The sequence below is a fragment of the Labrus bergylta genome, chromosome 4 (genome assembly GCF_963930695.1).
Source record: "Labrus bergylta chromosome 4, fLabBer1.1, whole genome shotgun sequence".
Lineage (NCBI taxonomy): Eukaryota > Metazoa > Chordata > Actinopteri > Labriformes > Labridae > Labrus > Labrus bergylta.
Genome location: NC_089198.1, coordinates 11,670,830 through 11,691,153, shown reverse-complemented (window position 1 = coordinate 11,691,153; position 20,324 = coordinate 11,670,830). Strand labels below are relative to the sequence as shown.

The 20,324-nt window shown below is 40.5% G+C and overlaps 1 protein-coding gene across 3 annotated transcripts in view; it reads right to left on the bottom strand.

Moving 5' to 3' along the window:
• Positions 1-1,677: 1,677 nt before the first annotated feature.
• The window catches only part of LOC109996547 (epidermal retinol dehydrogenase 2), a 34,024-nt gene continuing 15,377 nt past the window's right edge, over positions 1,678-20,324 (bottom strand). For all 3 annotated transcript variants that reach the window (XM_020650728.3, XM_020650727.3, XM_065953726.1), the window contains exons 6-7: positions 18,645-18,770; positions 1,678-4,293 (exon numbers count right to left, since the gene is read on the bottom strand). In XM_020650728.3, the coding sequence (XP_020506384.1) occupies positions 4,194-4,293; positions 18,645-18,770 (226 nt within the window). In that variant the 3' untranslated portion in view covers positions 1,678-4,193. The remainder of the gene's footprint in view (positions 4,294-18,644; positions 18,771-20,324) is intronic.

The following is a 20,324-nucleotide window of genomic DNA, read 5'->3' as shown; positions in this document are numbered from 1 at the left end:
AAAGTGAAACTCCTTTTGTGAGTTGAATGTGGCCATTTTGTTAATGGGACAGTCTATAAAACCAGAAGATTTTAGCGATGAGGACGTGCTGCCTTTAACGCAGTCCTTTGTCTGATTTAGGTATGTGTTAATTTACCTGATTTTTAATTGAACTTTTGTTGTTTTTATGAAGTTAACACATGTTGGGATTATCACTGTAAATAAATGCTCACATCTGGAGAAACATCATCTGCTCAGTTTGCCTTCCTATCACCTTCCAAGACACTTGTGTCAAACTACTTTACAATGTCAAACACCAGGAACAAGAAATAAAATCTTATAACTACTACAGGATAACTTTAGCCTGATTAAAGCAAAACCTTTAAAAAGAAAGGCCCAGACAGCTTCTATACTTCAGTAGTAGATCACTCAGAATGTACATAAATTACATTTTAAAAGCAGACTGCTGTTCCTGTTTTGATACCATTGTGACATCTTCAATCTTTATTTCAGTAAATTGCCTAAAACCCTGACGCTCCAGTTAGAGACATCAGCTATCATAAAGCTGGTCACCTGTCTCTCTGAACTCCTTCAGGCTCTGAGCGCACTCACAGAAAAAAGGATGTTCTTCTTCTAAAATGTTAAAAGGAAGATGAATTAAAAATATATATCAGAACATTTAGATAATAAGCCGCACAGATTGGATGGTGTATAAATCTGGACGTCCGCGTTTCCGACCTTTAGAAGTGACCTGTGCGATAGTGATGTGTCTTTCACGAACAAGCCGTCAGTCTGGACTTGGTAAAAGCCTGTACTGTACCTGGGATTACCTGATCCTTGGTAGGGAAAAAAGTGGATTTCCTAATTTGGATCGTTTTAACCAACCGGGTCCAGCAAATTAAAAGCAGACAGTCCTCTTGTGGAACACGTTCGACTTATGTTTCCTTATTAGAGTGAGGTTGAGTGGATGTGATGATTAGTATTAAGACATGAAATATACTGTGACTGTTTTTAAATCAAAGAAAAACTGAAAACAAACACTTAAAGGTCACAAAATACACTTTACCATGTTTTTCTAACACTAATATGTGTCCCTAGTCTGTCCAAAAAGTTTGTCCTCTCTGTCTTTTGCCTGCTCCACTTTTCAGAAAATGTGTTCAAACAGGGCGTTTGGAGATTTTCCCTTCATGACATCACAAAGGGCAGTAACCCCTCCCCCAGGTGGGTGACACTCCCACAGCTAGGGGTTTGTTCTGCCCTCTGAGTCTGCCTTCTCATCCTAAACAATAGGACATGGAGCGAGAAAAGCACCGAGTACACCCAAGCCCTTCCAGAGAGGGGGCGTGGTCAGACACAGCTAATTTGCATTTAAAGGTACAGACACAGAAACAGCCTGTTCTGAGCAGGGCTGAAATAGAGGAGTTTATAGACATGATCAAATACAGGATCAGAGTGGATTAAGAACAGGAAACTTCACAGACGTGCTCTGACACTTAAAACTGGTTCAAAAGGAGGAGAATATGTGACCTTTAAAAACATTTCACAAATCTTTTCACTAAGTCACCAGTGGTTCAGAGTGAACACAAATGTCAGCAGCATGAAGCAGCGAGCTGTAAGTATTGCTCTTTTTAATGAAAACATGATCACAGTAAATATTACACACTGAGAGTATAAATAAATAAAAACACAACACTCTGCTCATTTCTACAACTTTATGAGTGGACATGTTTGAGGCAACAGGTGAACACTCACGTACAAGCATAGGATAACAATCAGTTATGAATTATATAAGACATATTACAGATAATTAAAAAACTGCTACATATGTTCACAGGAACATGATGAGAATAGTTATTGAAATGACTCAGACTGGTACATGTTAGTAAATGTTTTAAGTGCTTAACAATTGTAATGTTAGGACCTTTAACATTTCAAATACAATGAATACATTCAGCTAAATATATAAACATCACTTCATTTAGATTTACTTCAGATACGGGTGGTCAACACTTTCAACATGTGAGATTTTTTTCAGATGTTTTTATATATTTCATGAAATATGTGTGCATTCTGTGACATGGTTATTGCAGTTAAGTGATTTTATTTTTGTGGATCTTCAGGGCCACCGTACAAACAGGTATCGATGTTGTTTAATTTTTACAAGAATCATATCGAAGTTTTAAACGTTGGTATTGTGACCACACTTCTTCAGAGTAGTTGTGAACTGACTTTTTAGCCACAGGAAACAAACATTGTTGTGTCTGCCTGATGAACATAATGAAATAGAACCTGTTATAAACCAGCTGCTCGACAAGGTAAGATTTAAAATTTAAACCCTTGAGTGTGCTTTACTGTCCCTGAGTGTGAGCGCTCGGCCCTGGCACTTAGTACTCAATGTGAAATAAAGTGAAATGTAAAACACTGGACCAGACTAACAACTGAGCTCTAAAAACTGTGCTTTAAAACTACACCTAAGTGATTATACTGGCTACATTGACAAAAGACATAATGCATCATAATACAGGAATATTCTTTTTTCTTTTTTTTTTACATATTACTGGGTATAAAAGTCATTTGTTTTGAAACAACAAACAGCTATTATGTTGCTCCAGTACTTGTACCTTTCAGCATCACCCTTTGCTGCTCTACTGTGATTGGTTTTGTTAATTTGTTGCTTTACTGTTTTAATTGGTTGATTCAAACATTATCTGTGCACATGAGATTAAAAAATCTAACTGAGCCAGGCAGAGTAGGAGCAGAAACTCCTCTCCTGTGAGTTACAACTCATGTTTTTTCCATTGTAGTCTGGTGTGTCTGTAGAGAGAAATATAACAGCTGTTTGTGGTTAAAAAAAAGGTCAGTTGGTGACAATTACAACAACTTTTAGAGATCACACTTTGATCCATAAAGGATTATGTTGCAGATATTACAGCCTCTGCATCTGCATCTGCAGGATGAACAGATCAACTTTTTTTTACATGTTTCTAATAGTCCTTAAGATACTAAAATATGTGAATATAAAACCTTGAAATGGCCTTTAATACCAGCACAATGTTGGTATGAAATTACAACTAAAGGCTCAAATATACTTGCTTTTAAACCAGGTGTACCGTTGGACAACCTGCTGCGTCGTGAACGTAAATGTTGTACAGCGTGTCTTACTGGAGGATTCCTCTAGAGGGAGTACCATATCAATCAGACGTCGTAAAACACTGAATGACAGATGAGCTTTCGCCAGCAATGGCACGCATGTTTGTTGCTATGCAACAGCAATGAGACATCATAGTGCGGGTAATTGCAGACTTGATCTATTTACTTTTCTTCAAAACTTTCGGCCATTGTTGTAGCACCTCTCTGGTGTGTCTGATGTTTGTTTCCGGTCTCATCGCCATACAATTCTAAGCTCCTCCTAGTGGTTAAATGCATATTGCATCTTGTGAATGCGTAGGGTTAATTTCTGAGGATGTGTACAACCAACGCTCCAAACCACCGCAAGCAAGGCTGAATGTGTGCATAGTTAAAAGCAAGTATACTTGGGCTTAAGCCTCACCATTATAACAATGTAGCATTTGGATTAACCGTTAAATGACGAATATACCATATTATATAAGTGAGTATAAGGAAAACATTACATTTGAGCTTTGTCTTTTGTTTTTCCGTACAGGTGAGTGGTTGACTCAGCTGTTTGTCTGGGACTGATGACACATCGTTACATCATCAGCGCTGGTCCTCAGAGAGCAGCAGTAGGCACTCAGGCTGTGAGAGTTTAAGAGGTCCTTATGAGCACTTTTTTTTATACATTTATGACACTACCACTAAAACATTAACAGTCCCATCATCCACAAGCAGGGGTCCTTCTACTGCCTCAGCATCTACATACACGGCAGCATAAACCGTATTTGTTTCTTCTTTTTGGAAAATGTTAAAAACAAGATAACATTTGAACTCAAGCTAAGATAATGCTTCTTTCCAACGTTATCAATTAGAATATTAATTTATAAAAACATGGATTTATATGTCAGATATGGAGACTGACTGGCATTCATTAGTTATTTAATTCAAGTATGACCCATTGAAATGTGGGGGACATCACGTCTGGAAATTGAATTCAGATTCTTTGCTACAACTTTGGTCCTACTCTGAGTTATTGGACTAATTCATTCTGGAGATTTAGAAATAAGACTCTGTACATGTGGTTTCTTTTCAGCCATCCTTCACTCCTGTTTTCCTCTGGAGTGTCCTTTGAACGTGTCCATGAGGCTGAAGGCTCCCAGGTACTGACCGAGCAGGATGCCCTGCTTCATGGGCAGGATGCTGAGGAGAGAGAATCAGATTGTTAAAACCAGAAGGATGCTTCATAAGACTTTTTGAAATGCACAAGTAGTGAAGAGATTGGCTTCAGTATTAAGTGTTTAAATTACAGTACAGAAAGACTCAAGGCTATCCAAACATGATACCACATGTTTTAAACCAAACCGTATCTGTAAATATAATCCCCAGTTGTATCAAAGCATACCGAAAATTTAAACAACTATATCTATTTCTGAAGATAAGCGCATATGAAAGGCATGAATCTAAACTGCACAAAAGCTTTAGCAACAAATTAATCTTAATTGCTAGCCGATGCTTTTGTGCCAATTTGACAGTGTACAGGCGTTTACTGCAATTTTTATCGATTGAAAACAAGAAGTTACCCAATACCTGGTGTCTAGGTCTTAGATCAGGATAGATGATAGATCACCCTGCTACAGTGCCACCCAAAGACCAATCTGCCCCAAATTGGTCATAGTCATTCAGATATCATATGTACACATGTCCACCAAATGTGGATCCATAGCACGTACTTATCAGAAATAAGGTGACATTTTTTGATGTGCAACAATGGCAAAGCCATCTGGGATATAAGAGTGACACCTGCATCAGTTTATTGTTACAGCGCCACTTTTTGGGGAAATTACCCCCAAATTCAACAGCAAACTTTCTTAGGCCTTTGATAAAAACATCCTGCAAGTGATGTGATGAACAGATGCTTAAAATAAATGTGGAGAGTCATATTCAAATTCTCAAAAGGACAGAAAAATATTATTTCCTTTCTAGCAAGAAGATGCTGCTACAGTGCCCCCTATTGGTCAAATAACACTACATTTTGCCTGATTATTCAAACATCATGGATCCACATGTTCACCAATTTTGGTTCCAATTGCATAAAGTGTTCAGGAGATGAAACATGTTGTAATATGAGCCCTGCACACAGCAATTGAGTTAACGTTGAGGTGAAGCTAACGAATACTCACAATATCATCCAAACTATGTCAGAACTGCTGAAATAGTCTGAGGTGATATTGACAAATCAGAGCTGGACACAAAACACAGAAAAATCTATCTAACTAGCAGTGAGACCTTTGGTTCAAAGAATACAGATAGAAAACGTAATGTTACTCTACTGTGGCAGCATCGGGCAAAAACTGCTCAACATCTCTAACCTACTCTCACTCGGGTCCTCAGCAACATCCCTGACAACGTCAGATCAACGATTCCACGGAAAATCAAAGGACAGACAAAGGTTTCTTTCTCTATGTAGATCTTTCGGTGGAAGAGCTTAACCTAGATTTCTTTAAATTTATTGGCATGTTCTGCAAAATCAAATTATGTTTTAATTGAAAAATGTCCTCTAACACCTCAGACTTCTTACATGCATACTTATGGCAGGATTATCTTGAAACTCAATTTGTAAAAGTATTGAGTTTAAAAACATACAATAAATGTGACATTGGGGCTTTGCACTGATACTGAGCTCTGAAACATAAATAGAGTGCCTTTAGTACAATGACCTAGAAGTGTTTAACTATTTATCTGTACAATAATGAGTAGTAGTGTAAGACTATAATATTTGACAGGTACAGTTGTAGTCGAGACTTTTTATCACTTTAGGTTCTTGAAAATAATCTAAAATAAACTGACAAGCACGGAAAGACACAACTTGATGAAACAATTTAACAGCAGAATTTTTTGTTGTTGTTTCTGTTCTTCCAACAGTTCCCATCTGCCACACTGAGCTCCAGCAGTGAAAACAGTGTCGGCTCTCTGTCTTCTAACTGTGAAACCTGATAACATTATTTTTACAAGAACATCAGGCAAACAGTGTGACCCCCCCCAACCCCCTTGCCCCCCACCACATATAATCATCTAAGGTTATTAGAAGATCCACGGAGTAGAAGCTCTGATCAGAGCAGAAAACTGCAGAAAAACTTCTGTTTCACAACTTCATAGAAAACCTGTAGAATCAAAAACTGCAGATCCTCTAGAGTCCACTAGAGGGTGTTTCCTGAAGTTAGTCAATCCCAATAGAGCCTCATGTTAAAATGTCCAACCTTATAGAAGAATTAACGCCTATCACAAAAAAAAAACGTTTCCATCTCTATAGCTCATTTATCTATTCATGACAACTGTACGGGCTGTTTATAACATTTAGCTTTCAGAACTCAATAAAACTCGGACAGGCAAGTGTGTAGTTTGTTTCCCAGACATACGGAAGGTCTTTAATCTGATAAATAACTCTTTAGATACCTTCACAACAAGAAACACAGTCACTGACTTTGTAACTAGCTAACACATTAGCCACGGGCACAGTCTGTATAGCTTTGATTATTAGCACTTGGTAACCCCTCCCTCCTCTCCAGCTCCACCCCCTGATCCAAATAAGGTTTGCGCTGTCTCAAGAAAACCAACAGGCAGCCTGAATGCTGAATACAAGGTTTCAAAGATAAAGTAAAAAAAAACAATGGGCAATGTCAACATGGCTGAATTCATAATTTAGTGTAAAAAATGATGATATGGGAAATATGACTAGATGTATCATTTAAGCTTATATTAACCAAGCTCAAAGAAGTAGAAAAAAAAAACGACTGACTCTATGACAATCCAGCGTTAAACTGCTGTAGTGTAACTTTAACACAAACATCTCATGATTTTTTGTTTAGCATCATAAATATCTCCAAATGAAGTGACTATGTGTGTGTGTGTGTGTGTGTGTGTGTGTGTGTGTGTGTGTGTGTGTGTGTGTGTGTGTGAACGTAAACGGGCTTTGTGAAGCAGAAGGATGCGTTCAGCACGTGTCAGCGGCACGGGGGTGACACAATCGCATGATGAACAAAGACTGTTCAAAGATCGAGCAGAGACAAAGCCGATAATACAGCTCATTATTAAAAGACACAGTACAATAGCTTTTATGTAAAATGAACGGAGGTGACAGGCGAGGCTCGAGCTGCATTTATGAGAGCAAAAGCTTTCTGACAGAGAATTATCGTTGTGTTCTCAGACCAACACAACACTTTCTTATCACGCACTGTCAGAGGATATAACACAGAGGCTTTCAGGCAACAGAACAGAGAACACCAAAGAACCAAAACGCCATTAGTCTGAAGATCGCATCATGTCCAGTGGAGTGATTTTGGGACTCCTTTACAGAGGACATATTATCCCCCTTTTCTACTTTTTCTGTGGTCTAAATGAAACATCTGTGCTGTGCTTTGGTCAAAATATAACATGAATCAAGCACCAGAGGAGGTTTGTGACCCTGTATAAACCAGCTCTCTCAGAACGCTCCGTTTTGATGTGTGTGTCTTTAAATACAACGAGTCCCCCCTGAGTTTTTCTGGTATACATCACTCCTTCGGTAAAGACAATAAAAATGGCAGCCCTGCGCAAAAGTTTTATTCTAGGCTGGGGGTGGAGTCCATGGGTGGAGATATCAGGGGAGGGGAGGGGATTTCTTTTTACCAAAATCCCACTGTGACATCACAAGGAGAGCAAATTTGAAACAGAGCATTTTTCTCTGTGTTGTAAGACTTATACAGACCACAAACAAAGGACTGGATGGGTTTATTTCACATTTTGTGGGTCGGTAGACACTCAGGTTACCCAAATATATATATTCAAAAACACTGCTTAAGTAGATATTTCACAATATGTCCCCTTTAAGTTACTCCTTAGGTGTTGTTAGATATTGGACAAGGGACTTGTCATTTAGTCCAGAACTGAAAACAGATTTACCACAACATAATAATGCACAGTCCGGTATTCTGATGTATGCTAAGTTAACACTAAAGCTAGGCTGAAATACAAAGTACAACATGATTACAATATTCGGGACTAAAAGTTGTCAATGAATTTGTGCAATGTTTAGATTTATGTTATTCAAATAAAGAATGAAGAGGAGGGGCCCCGGGACCGACCCCTGAGGCACACCTTTGGTTACAGTGATATAACTAGAAGTGCAGCCCTCGCTTATTTGTACACAAGCTGCAACTTCCAGTGTTGAAAAATTAAGCCAATATATGATACAAAACACTGCAGTTCTTTGATTGTCCACTAGAGGCTGGCTGCAAAAGCCCTTGAAGTCAAATACACAGCCCATATTAAAAAAAAATTACAGCAGAAATTATTACAACCTTCCTTCCATAGGTCATTTCGTAATTTGTACAAACTGTATGGGGCGTGGGGTATATTTTTAATTATCTTGAGGCTAAGACATTTGCATAATTAGGGGCGTGACTCAGTTGACTGAAAGGTGAACGTATTGGAGCTGTTTGCCAAGAGGCTTAAGCCCTGACTCAGCACCACATTTTGTCTGTTTCTAGATTGATCTAAAGTTCGATAGTCAGCTTTTCCAATACGGCGACCGCCATGGTTGGGCTTTATAACTCCTCATCAGAATGACATTACTGAGACTACGTCCATGTTTTATACAGCATTGTGCAAGGTTAAAAACTCTACATGAAAACCTACACAAGGCAATAATGTTCACACTCTGGTGGCCTGACCCTAACCCTTCACACCAAGTTTTTCTTGTATATGTGTGTCTATAAAATAAAAATTTAAACTTTATAAAATTATGTTTACTGAGAAACAAAGTTCTTTTGAGGAAGATCAGGTATTCAGTCTGATGGTAGATATCTTTTAAATCCGCTGTGATGTAGTTCAAAATGATCATACTTTTTACAAACAATGTCATGAAAATGTTGGGTTGGTTATGAGTACAGAGGGGAAATAAAATAAAGATTTGGATAATTAAAGTGGAAACAAAAAGGAGCAAAGAGCAGGAGTGGTGAGGAGAGAGGAAAATGATGGGTGATGAGAAGAGATGAGTAAGGAGAAAGCACAGACAAAAAATAATACAATCAGTGATCATCTCCGTCATGGAGCTGCTGGAGACGTATGGCAGAGGGGTGGAAATCAGGAGGTATTTGTTCACCGTGATGAAGAAAATGTCCATCTGATGAGTCTCCATGAAGAAGTGCTCCCATACACCATGTCTAACACCTGCACACTGAGGAGGACGAGGACAGATGAGCTGATTGTGTAGTGACAGTGAAGGCTAATGAGACAGCCAGATACTGAACAAAGACCAGGTTTCATATATGATATATAATTATTCTGTCTGAGAGACAAATGATGATGTGAGTCCAACTAGGGTTGTCACCATACCAGAAGCTTAACTTAGATATGAGTCTAGGAAAAAGCGAATGATATCGACACCTGTTAGATACCAAAGCAAGAAAAATAGATGTCCTAGAGACCCAATATTGGGTAAGCTATTGATCTTTATTCATACAATGTCAGACAAACTCTTGCATAATGTCTTAATTGAACAAAAACATTGCTTATGACTCACCCACACTGGCAGATTTTAGTCTAAACAAATGTTGAAAATGGGAAAGGAGTCCACACATGACGACAAAACATGAGATTAAACAGTTTTGTTCCTATTGTTTGTGGAGAGCAATGATATGACCCAAACAGCACACCAACAGATTCATTCAACTGACTCTAAAGATGGGAAATATGAGTAAATCTCTCACCATCAAACAAGACTTTAGAGTAAACTAACATGGAGGATGATTGGCAGGAGGAATTGGTGATAGTCCAGGGAAACCAGGGAGAGAGAGAGCGGGGAACGACATGCAGGAAGGGAGCCACAGGTGGGATTTGATCCAGGGCCACCATATGGAGGACTACAGCCTCCATACATTGGGCGCGCACACTAACCACTGCAGCACCAGCACCCCAGTCTTTGGACTTTTAACTGAAAATGTAGGTAGATAACGGTTTAATGATGGAGACTTGGAAATGGTGTGAAGATGGGCTGTACATGTAACAGCTGCAGTTGTTGTATTCTATTTCAGCCCTGTTCAGAACAGGCTGTTTCTGTGTCTGTAGCTTTAAATGCAAATGAGCTGTGTCTGACCACGCCCCTCTCAGGAAGGGCTTGGGTGTCTCAGGCTGTCTTGCACCATGCCATATTGTTTTACGGTGGAAAGGCAGAACCAGGGGACAGAACAAACACCTAGCTGTGGGAGTGCCACTCACCTGGGGGAGGGGTCACTGCCCTTTGTGATGTCACAAAGAGAATCTCCAAATGGCCTGTTTGAGCACACATTTTCTGAAAAATGGAGCAGGCAAAAGATAGAGGATGGACTTATCTCATAATTCAGGGGGTTTGTAGACAGACTAGAGGCACATATTAGTGTTAGAAAAAGATGGTGAAGTGTATTCTGCACAATATGTGACCTTTAAATAAATTGTCCTCAATTTGACTTTCTTCTGAGTATTTTTTGTGACTTTAGAGTAGCCTGTTAAAATTGAATGAATATACATTTTTGTTTAAGTGACGAGGAAAGTAATCCACTGGAAACGTCCCAAGATCAGTGAGGTATAACTCCTGTTTTTCTCGATGTAGTGTGGTGTGTTTGTAGAGAGAGATGTAACAGCTGTTTGTGTTTAAAAGACATCTTCTTGTTAACAAAAGGCCCATCTCTGAAGGCAGACATTACAGCGTGTTTCACTGCTGCAGGATGAACTCATCTACTGGAGACATTCAGGAACTTTTTCTACCTTTGAGTCATTTTTATTAAAAATATATTAAAACTTGACCCAGTGATTATTCAAGGATGGAACAGTAAAATCTCCATCGAGTGAAATAATAAATCCACACACACTCATTTTGTAGGTTAATTCTCCGAGAGATTTTATTCCTAATTCAAACATAATATATTCACAGCAGATTAAATCACTCCTCAGTGTCTGGTGTGTGGTTCTTGAAAGGATCGTTTCCACACTTCACACTTCACAAGTTAGACACCTGCTCAGATGTACTGGTGTCTCGTACCTTCACAGTGTGTGTATAAAACTCAGTGTGTGTGTGTGTGTGACTGACTTTGGTTTCTACTGAACCTCATAAACTCTCACAGAGACAGAATAGATGTCTGACTTCCATCTTACATCTTGTCTCAGTTAGGTGTGTGATGGTTGTTTGTTATCCATCTCTGCTTTCATTGATTCATTCATCAGATATCGATCACTGTGTGCAAACATGCAGGTATGCAGAAGGTTTATACTTTTCTTTCTATTGCTGTGATAAATAAGGTAAAAATAAATGAACACTAACAGAGTCTTCAGGCTCTGTGATATGCTTTACAGTAACTGGACGGCTTCACTCAGTAGTGTTATTATAAATGTAACGTTACAATTCCAAAAACTTCCATAAACATATTCCTAAAGCTGAGGATGTAAGCTGCACAGGTAAATAATTTATGAGAAAACAAGACACTTTACAGACGATTTTAAACCGTAACTCTGGACACAACATGTTACCAACAAGTTTATGAGCTGAGAGTCAGTTGCCAATGGTGATGTCGCCAGGTTAAAAGCTTTGTGAATCACGTTGACCTCACCTCATCTCACTTCCTGTTACACCACTTTGACCTAAAGGCTCCTGTGTGTGTTATAAAATACATCGCCTTTAAAGCAAATGTATGTGTGATGTTATCCAAAGAGACACATTGAAGAATGAACTCACACAGTGCAGAGTGTTTGGTCTGTTATCGTCATATAATCACTTTTTAAACTCGCTCTCTGTGGACCATGACTCGTGGTTTCTGTACAGAAATGTTGACAACTTGTTTGAACAATTTAGACAGTTGAGGTAAAAATGGATACAGCATAGTAGTGCAATACTGAGCATGTGCGTGCATCACCACTTGACACTGGTGAATAAATCTTGTAACATCGGTGCATATCTGCAACAAATTTAACCGATACTGATAGTCACTGAATAGGATCTCCTGTGCTTCATCCCAGGGCTCCTTATAATATCTGTCGCTGTTAATTATATTTCTGATCCATTCTAACTGAGTGGGTTTTCTATTATTTCCCTCTCTGTGTAACTCCTCTCTTTGAACCTCCGTGTGACTCGCGCTTGAATCTTGAAATGAATCAGCGTGGACCTGAGCTCTGAGTGTGTGTGTAACGTAACACGGTAAACACATGGAGTGTGTTCACAGCATAAATATAGTGTGTGGAAATGTTTTAAAAGGGAGGAGAGAGGAGAAAAAAGGTGCGAGAGTCCTGACATCCCTCAGTGACTCACTGATGGAGTCACATTCAGAGTCTGTTTCTGCTTTTATCGCTGCCCACACACACACACACACACACACACACACACACACACACACACACACACACACACACACACACACACACACACACACACACACACACACACACACACACACACACACACACACACACACACACACACACACACACACACACACACACACACACACACACACACAGCAGCAGCTTGCCCACTGCACAGAGTAGGGCTGTCACAATACCTGAATGTAAATAATGGCCAATAAAAGATCAAACAATATGTCACTATGGTAACAAAAGGGTCGGATATTTTCCTTTGATAGAATTTCTTGAAATACGACAGAAACATTTGACCGGAATAGAATGATGGATGTGCTCGTTAAGTAGACTAAACGGCTAAACGTCATCACCCTCGCTACGCCACACCAGAATTACTAGTCAGTTAAAATGATTTTTATTTTTGGCCTTTAACAGTCAAATGTTGTGCTCAAACCACAAAGCAGCTTTACGTCACTAGACAGGGCTGTAGCCACAGACTGACTGTACCTCCAGGTAATGGGTCTGCTCTACAACCCAGATGTAAACAAGCACAGTTAACATATAGCATCTCATAGGGTCGTTTGCTAAAGCGAGCTTAATTACATCTAGCTTTAGAGCCATTTGTTCATAAACAGTGAAGATGTTTGATCTCTGTGTCTTCCTCACTTTCAGCTCTGTTTGGTTTTATCAGCTCTGAGCTACTGAATATCACAGAACCAAATCCATCAGAACAGCAGAGTTAGACTCACCTTTCTGCTCCTTACTTTATATTTCAAGATATAATATGTAGAATTTTACATTCAAATATCTAAATTAATTAAAAATGGACTAAATCTATGTTGTATTTTGTTGTTGAATACTTAAATTACCTCAAATATTTCCAACAGTTATCAAATCTGTAATTTTATAGGAAAAAGGTAGAAGTGAGTGCTGCACTGGGTCAAAGAAAATGTAGAGGGGGGCGCTGGTGGTTAGTGCCCCATGTATGGAGGCTGTGGTCTTCCAAGCGGGCGGCCCAGGTTCAAATCCAGCCTGTGGCTCCTTTCCCGCATGTCATTCCCTACTCTCTCTCTCCCTGATTTCGGACTCTATCCACTGTCCTATCTCTCCATCTAAGGCACAACAAGCCAAAAAATAAATCTTAAAAAAAAAAAAAAAATGTAGAGGGATCAGGTCCTCTTCAAGAAGAGGAGACAGAAGTCAAAAAGCTTTTATAAAAAAAAGTGTGACTGCCTTTACACACTTCAAACTTTGTTTGTTTGTCATCAGGAAAGTCAACTTCTTTTTATCAGCTTTCTGTAAATTTATAGACACGGGACGTGTATTGTCGCGACAGCAACAATGATGAGCCGCCATGACAGACACAAAATGTGTATCGTTGCCAAGGAAACACCTGATGGTACGTCAAAGACTGCTGCATAAGGAAGCATGAGCAGCTACTGAAAGCTGCCGTACTCTTTATGCATGAGCTGCTTTGATAAAAACGTTATGTAAATTATACTTGAAAACATCGTCTTCACTGCGGTCAACATGGAGTTTTTTTTCATCATCGAGGAGAGAAGCAGCAGAGAGACTCACTCCCATGATTCCCCGCCAGCCTCAACATCATCTTTTGTTGTTTTGATTGAGAGCCAGATTTTACATACTGTGTGTTTAATATAATCTAATTAATAACCATTGTCACTCCTAATCCATCCATATTCAGTGTTTCAGCAGAGGTCAGGAGATTTGATAAAAGTAGAAAATGTGACCTAAAAAAGAAAGCCGATGCAGGTTTAGATTAACCAGAGGGCAAAGGAAGTCTGTGGTTTTATAAAGTAATAGAGGTAAATCAGTATTGTTATTGATTGTGTGTTTGTAGAGAGTGATGTAACAGCTGTTTGTAGTTCAGATAAATCCTCTTTGTTAGGTGAGGGGGTTAGCTTGTTGTCAGACTATTTGAATAACAATGAGATGTCGAAGCCTGATTCAGTGCTGAAGGATGAAAACCCTGAATAATTCAAAACCTTTTCTTTATGGATCAAATATTCACTCAGTCCAACAACAAGCTAACTGCTGCTCTGAGCAACAACTTTATCATAAACACACCACCATTAAAAAATACACTATCTTTAATACACACTTTTAAAAGACAAACTAGGAATGATATTCAGGTACATTTGAGGTCTTGACTCATCTGACAGAGGAAAAGTAGCATGAGGTGACTTTCACATGAAGGTAAAACCTGCACAGGCTTCAGCAGAGCTCTGCAGAGTCATGGTGAGCTTCAGACCAATCACCAATAAACAACAATAAACAACAATCATCCCCCAACACCAGCAAACACTACCCAACACCAATCACCACACAAAACAAAACACCAATTCACCAACCAACACCAAACACCAACTTACACCACTAAACTCCTATCATCCCCCAACACCACCAATCACTCCAACACCACCAATCACTACCCAACACCTCCAATCACTACCCAACACCACCAATCACTCCAACACCACCAATCACTCCAACACCACCAATCACTACCCAACACCACCAATCACTCCAACACCACCAATCACTCCAACACCACCAATCACTACCCAACACCACCAATCACTCCAACACCACCAATCACTACCCAACACCACCAATCACTCCAACACCACCAATCACTCCAACACCACCAATCACTCCAACACCACCAATCACTACCCAACACCACCAATCACTCCAACACCACCAATCACTACCCAACACCACCAATCACTCCAACACCACCAATCACTACCCAACACCACCAATCACTACCCAACACCACCAATCACTACCCAACACCACCAATCACTCCAACACCACCAATCACTACCCAACACCAATCACCACACAAAACCAGCCAAAACAAAACACCAATTCACCAACCAGCACCAAACACCAACTAACACCACTAAACTCCTATCATCCCCCAACACCACCAATCACTACCCAACACCACCAATCACTCCCCAACACCACCAATCACTCCAACACCACCAATCACTACCCAACACCACCAATCACTACCCAACACCACCAATCACTCCAACACCACCAATCACTACCCAACACCACCAATCACTACCCAACACCACCAATCACTACCCAACACCACCAATCACTACCCAACACCACCAATCACTCCAACACCACCAATCACTACCCAACACCACCAATCACTACCCAACACCACCAATCACTCCCCAACACCACCAATCACTCCAACACCACCAATCACTACCCAACACCACCAATCACTCCAACACCACCAATCACTCCAACACCACCAATCACTACCCAACACCACCAATCACTCCAACACCACCAATCACTACCCAACACCACCAATCACTCCAACACCACCAATCACTACCCAACACCACCAATCACTACCCAACACCAAACCTTTTCGGAATATGTGACTGTAACACCGTGAAGAACATCCCCATACAGTGCAAACAAACCAGAAATTTTTCTCAGTTTGAAGTTAAATAATCTGCCTCCGTCAGTTTCTCTGTGTCATGGTGACTTCACATAGTGTGAGTTTAGTTTCTGTTTTGTGCTCCGAATGAAAATCAGTGAATCAACAGAGAGCAGTAAGACCACACTCAGTTTGTTAACATGCACAGTTCTGTTTGCACACAGCATGGCCTGAGGAACAGATATATTTGGTTAAGTAGGAATATCAGGTGGGCAGATATGTGATCGAGGCCAGAGAGACGCTCTCTGTCCTGCTGCTGCTGCTGCGAGCGCATGCACCCACTGGACATCTGCACATGCAGCGGCGCTCCATCAGTGTGAGGGAGAGTGACTCTGAGGCAGAGGCAAACATCATGTAGGAAGTTCAAGTGGGCGCCGGTGTGAGCCCTGAACATTTTGAATTCAATTAGAAATATAAACCAACTGCCAGATTGTCCATTTCCGTGCTTCTCTCCAGCCAGTCTCTCTCTCAATCGCTAACAATTCACTTACTACACACTTCACCACTTACGTTACAAGAGGAGAGGAGGAGTGATGTCACAGCACTGTCCTCGGGGAAAACCCGAACGAAACTCAGTCTCTTCTGATCGTTATGTACGGTAACATGTTTCTGTATAATTTAGACAGTGTGCATGAGTTTTATATAGAACAGGACATCACACACCCACTGAACACTCACCTCGCCCCACTTCCCTCAGGACGGAGGTACAGAGCAATGAGGTGCAGAAAGGCTCGCCTCGGGAGGAGCCTGATCCCTGCGGTTATAGCGGCTCTGAACAAAAGGCCTCGCTGAACAGGCCAGAGGGGGAACTCTTGACTTTTTGTCTATCTCCGTTTGTGTTATACTCTGTTTTCTGTGTATGACTGTTCTTTGGTTGGACTTATCCGTTTGGACAGTAACGGTGCTGTGAAAAAGAATTTCCCCATGGGGACAATAAAGTCTAAAGTCTTTTCATAATTCCTCTCTTACACAGCTAATCTATTAAGTCTAATGAAGTAGATGTTGTTGTGTTTAAGGTTTGGTACTTTGTGATTCTATCGATCACTAAAATAAAAGATTGTATGGCATTAAAAGGCTTTGTATAAAAAGTATAAAAAGATTGACAACCTCAGGTCAAAGACTACGGAGTAATACATGTTGCTAACAAACAGAAGCTAATGAACGAGGGATGCAACGGTTATAGTTAAGGATGGACTGATACACACAGGAGGTATAGAATTGATTGTAACCTGTTAACTGTCACAGACAGACCTTGCCCCCTGCATTTCCTGTTCATCAGAGGCCTCTGTATGAACTTCTGTTATCATACTGAAACTTCCCTTTCACAAGAAAACCTCTGTTTGACCTCCTGCCTTTCTTTGAAATGAGACACAAACACTGTCTAGAATGTGTTTAGCATTGAACTCTTCAATCTGCCCAACAACAGAGGTAACTTTAAACTTGACTGCAGATTCTTCTTACTGTGCATCCTGGAGCCATTCTTCCTTCTCTTTGCAAACTGAATTAAAACCCAACAAAAGACAAATTCGTCAACTCGAGATCTTTTATTCAAACTAACTCTCGTTGCAGAAATTTCCCAACATGCCATCATGAACACAGATGGAGTCTGCCTGTTGTTGATGTACATGATGAATGTCAGAGGGTCAGTGTGAGAATGACCACAGCTCCTCTCTGACCTCTGTCTACGTCATCATTCATTTAATGGACGTGTGTGTCTCAATGGCTGCTCCTGCTAGTGCATATCGTGAGGGAGCGAGCATGCAGCGTACACTATAGCTTCAATATTTGACATAATGCAGAGATTTTAAATCGATTCATAACTTCCAAAAATCACTTCTGGCTAATCAGTCACTTCCTGCTAAGTGCCAATGCTAGCTCTTTAACTCAGTAGAATGCCAAATAGAGCAGAAAGAAATTCAGCCAGTCTCACAGATGACTGGAGTAAATCCTGAAGTATGCACTCATTCAAAAATAAACTTTCAATCCATGAATGCAGAATCGTTCTGAATCACAAATAGGTTCTCAATCGAATCGTGACCCCCCAAGGATCTTCTTAATTTCGGACCCTGCCATACATGCTGATATATCAACACTTTACGACCGTAATCTGCGTTTAAAGTTTGAGCGAAACATTCATAAAAAGGCTAAAAGACTGGACTATCTTCCTACCGGTACAGCAGATCTCCATGGCAACTACACACACTACTTACACACTGCTGTCTCTGCACATGGATTTATTTGCAGTTCATTTATTTATTAATGATAATAATAACAATAATAATAATACATTCGTTTTATATAGCGCTTTTCTAAAAACTCAAAGATTTGACACACTGACACGTCTCCATCGATCTTGGAACTGTGGGAGTCTGTTTGTAGATCGACTAATATCCGTCACACCACTACCAGTTAAGTATGGAGGGGATTGAACAGTCACTAATAGTGTATGAAAGAAAGATGTTTTACTATGAAATATCGCCCAATTTCTTTCCAGATTTTCACTATTCTTTGATGTCAGTTTAACAGCCTGTGAGCTGCCATCCTTATCTTATCAGAGTGTGTGATTACAGTGAATTAAAAAAAGAGAGAAGATTTAAGCTCGTATGTAGTGAGCGACAAAGAGTGTGAGCTGTTTGAAATGTGTATCACCACATCAGTGCAGTGTTAGGGTAAAGAGAAGCTGAACACTCACTTCTTGAGGGCTGTGATCAGGTACATGCTCCTGGGCATCAGCAGGAACACCTGGTCTGTGAGCACGGCGTGGATGATCTTCTTGGCGACATACTTTGGATCCAGGATGGGCAGCAGAGTCGGCCACCTGATGAAGATGAGGAAGAGGATTACGAAAAGGAAAAACACAACATCTCTCAGCTCTAAAATATTTACCAACCAAGCGGTAACCTCCACTGTTGAAAAATAAAACCAATGTGTCCTGCAGTTCATCAAGTGTCCACTTGAGGGCAGGCCGCAGAAGCAACAGGAGTCACATACTCATTTGGTTCGTTTTAGTTGACTTGGGACGTTTCTTGGTGGGGAGTTGGTGTGATTTCCCCGGCCAATGACATCACACAGGTGAACTTGGAATTCAGCTATTGGATGTGATTCAAACTGGCATATATGACGGATGCAGACGTAGCGACAAAGAAGCGATAATATAATCATAGTATGGTGAAACGCAGCTCGTTCCATACAGGGGGGAACCTTAGGGGTGATGAGCCTAGAAAGAAGGGCGCAGTTTGAATGTTGTGCTTACAATGAAAAATGCCACTGACTCCACCTTTTAAGTTTTCTTAATACACACAGTTGCAAAATAAAAAAAAGGTATGTCCTACTCTTTATGTCAACTTACTGAATTCTTGTTGTGAAAAATAGAAAAAAATGTGTACAACCTGAAGGGGGAAATCCGATTCTGAAACAAAAACCCTAATCATGCTAGAGGCAGCACAGACTGACCAAAGACTAGTTATCTGAGACAAATAAAAAGACGTAATATATCTGAAGTCATGAAATGACCTCGGGGCGGTGCTGTGATATCCTGTTTACAAGAGTGGGATGGACATTTTCCTTCAGCTACATTTAACCTTATTAAATCCCATCAGGTCATCTTTGGGTCCAAATGGACGTTTGAGCTCATTGAAGATATTGGTGAGGTGTTTCTGAGATGTGGCCTTTACAGGAACAGGACAGACAACCTGAAAACACGAGGCCTCGGGCTGAACTGTCCCTGACGCGCAAACTTAACGATTACAGAGGTGAAAAATGTGTCCGTGTTGGTCTGTCACATTTGTGCTGTAAGAGAAGTTGTTGAAAACAGCCCCCTCTCCACTCATCAGAGGGAAGTTTCTTTTTTTTCTTTTTCTACATATTCATCCCCCTGACAGGAGCGCCGCCCCCTCAGGTGTTCACTCTGACTGTGCGATCAGACTTTGCTTTTAAACGAGATAAAGTTCTGTTATCTGTCATTTTCAGCCTGTTTAGCTCAAGGTAGTGATGATGACGGTGACATCACACATTTCCCATCGTAACCCCGCCCACCTGCAGCCTGAGCAGAGATCTATCGAACCGAAGTAAGGCCTTGTGCCCACCTGGCATTTTTTCCAGGCAGAAAAGCGCCGACTGTGCGCTCGGGATCGCTTGGATGAATCGTTGGCTCACTGAGAAGAACAGCGGCGCACGTCCGTCCTGTCTCTATGACGACGGTCTGTTGACAATGGCCGCTTTATGATGGACACTCCTCCGTTACTTTTTACTGAATGTTTGATATTTGAGATCCTTTATTTCGCGATAAGACACAGAGCAAAGAGGATGTGGTTACAAAACACAATCTGTAGGCGGCAACACTACGGGGAATATCTTACATTTGGAAAAGAGC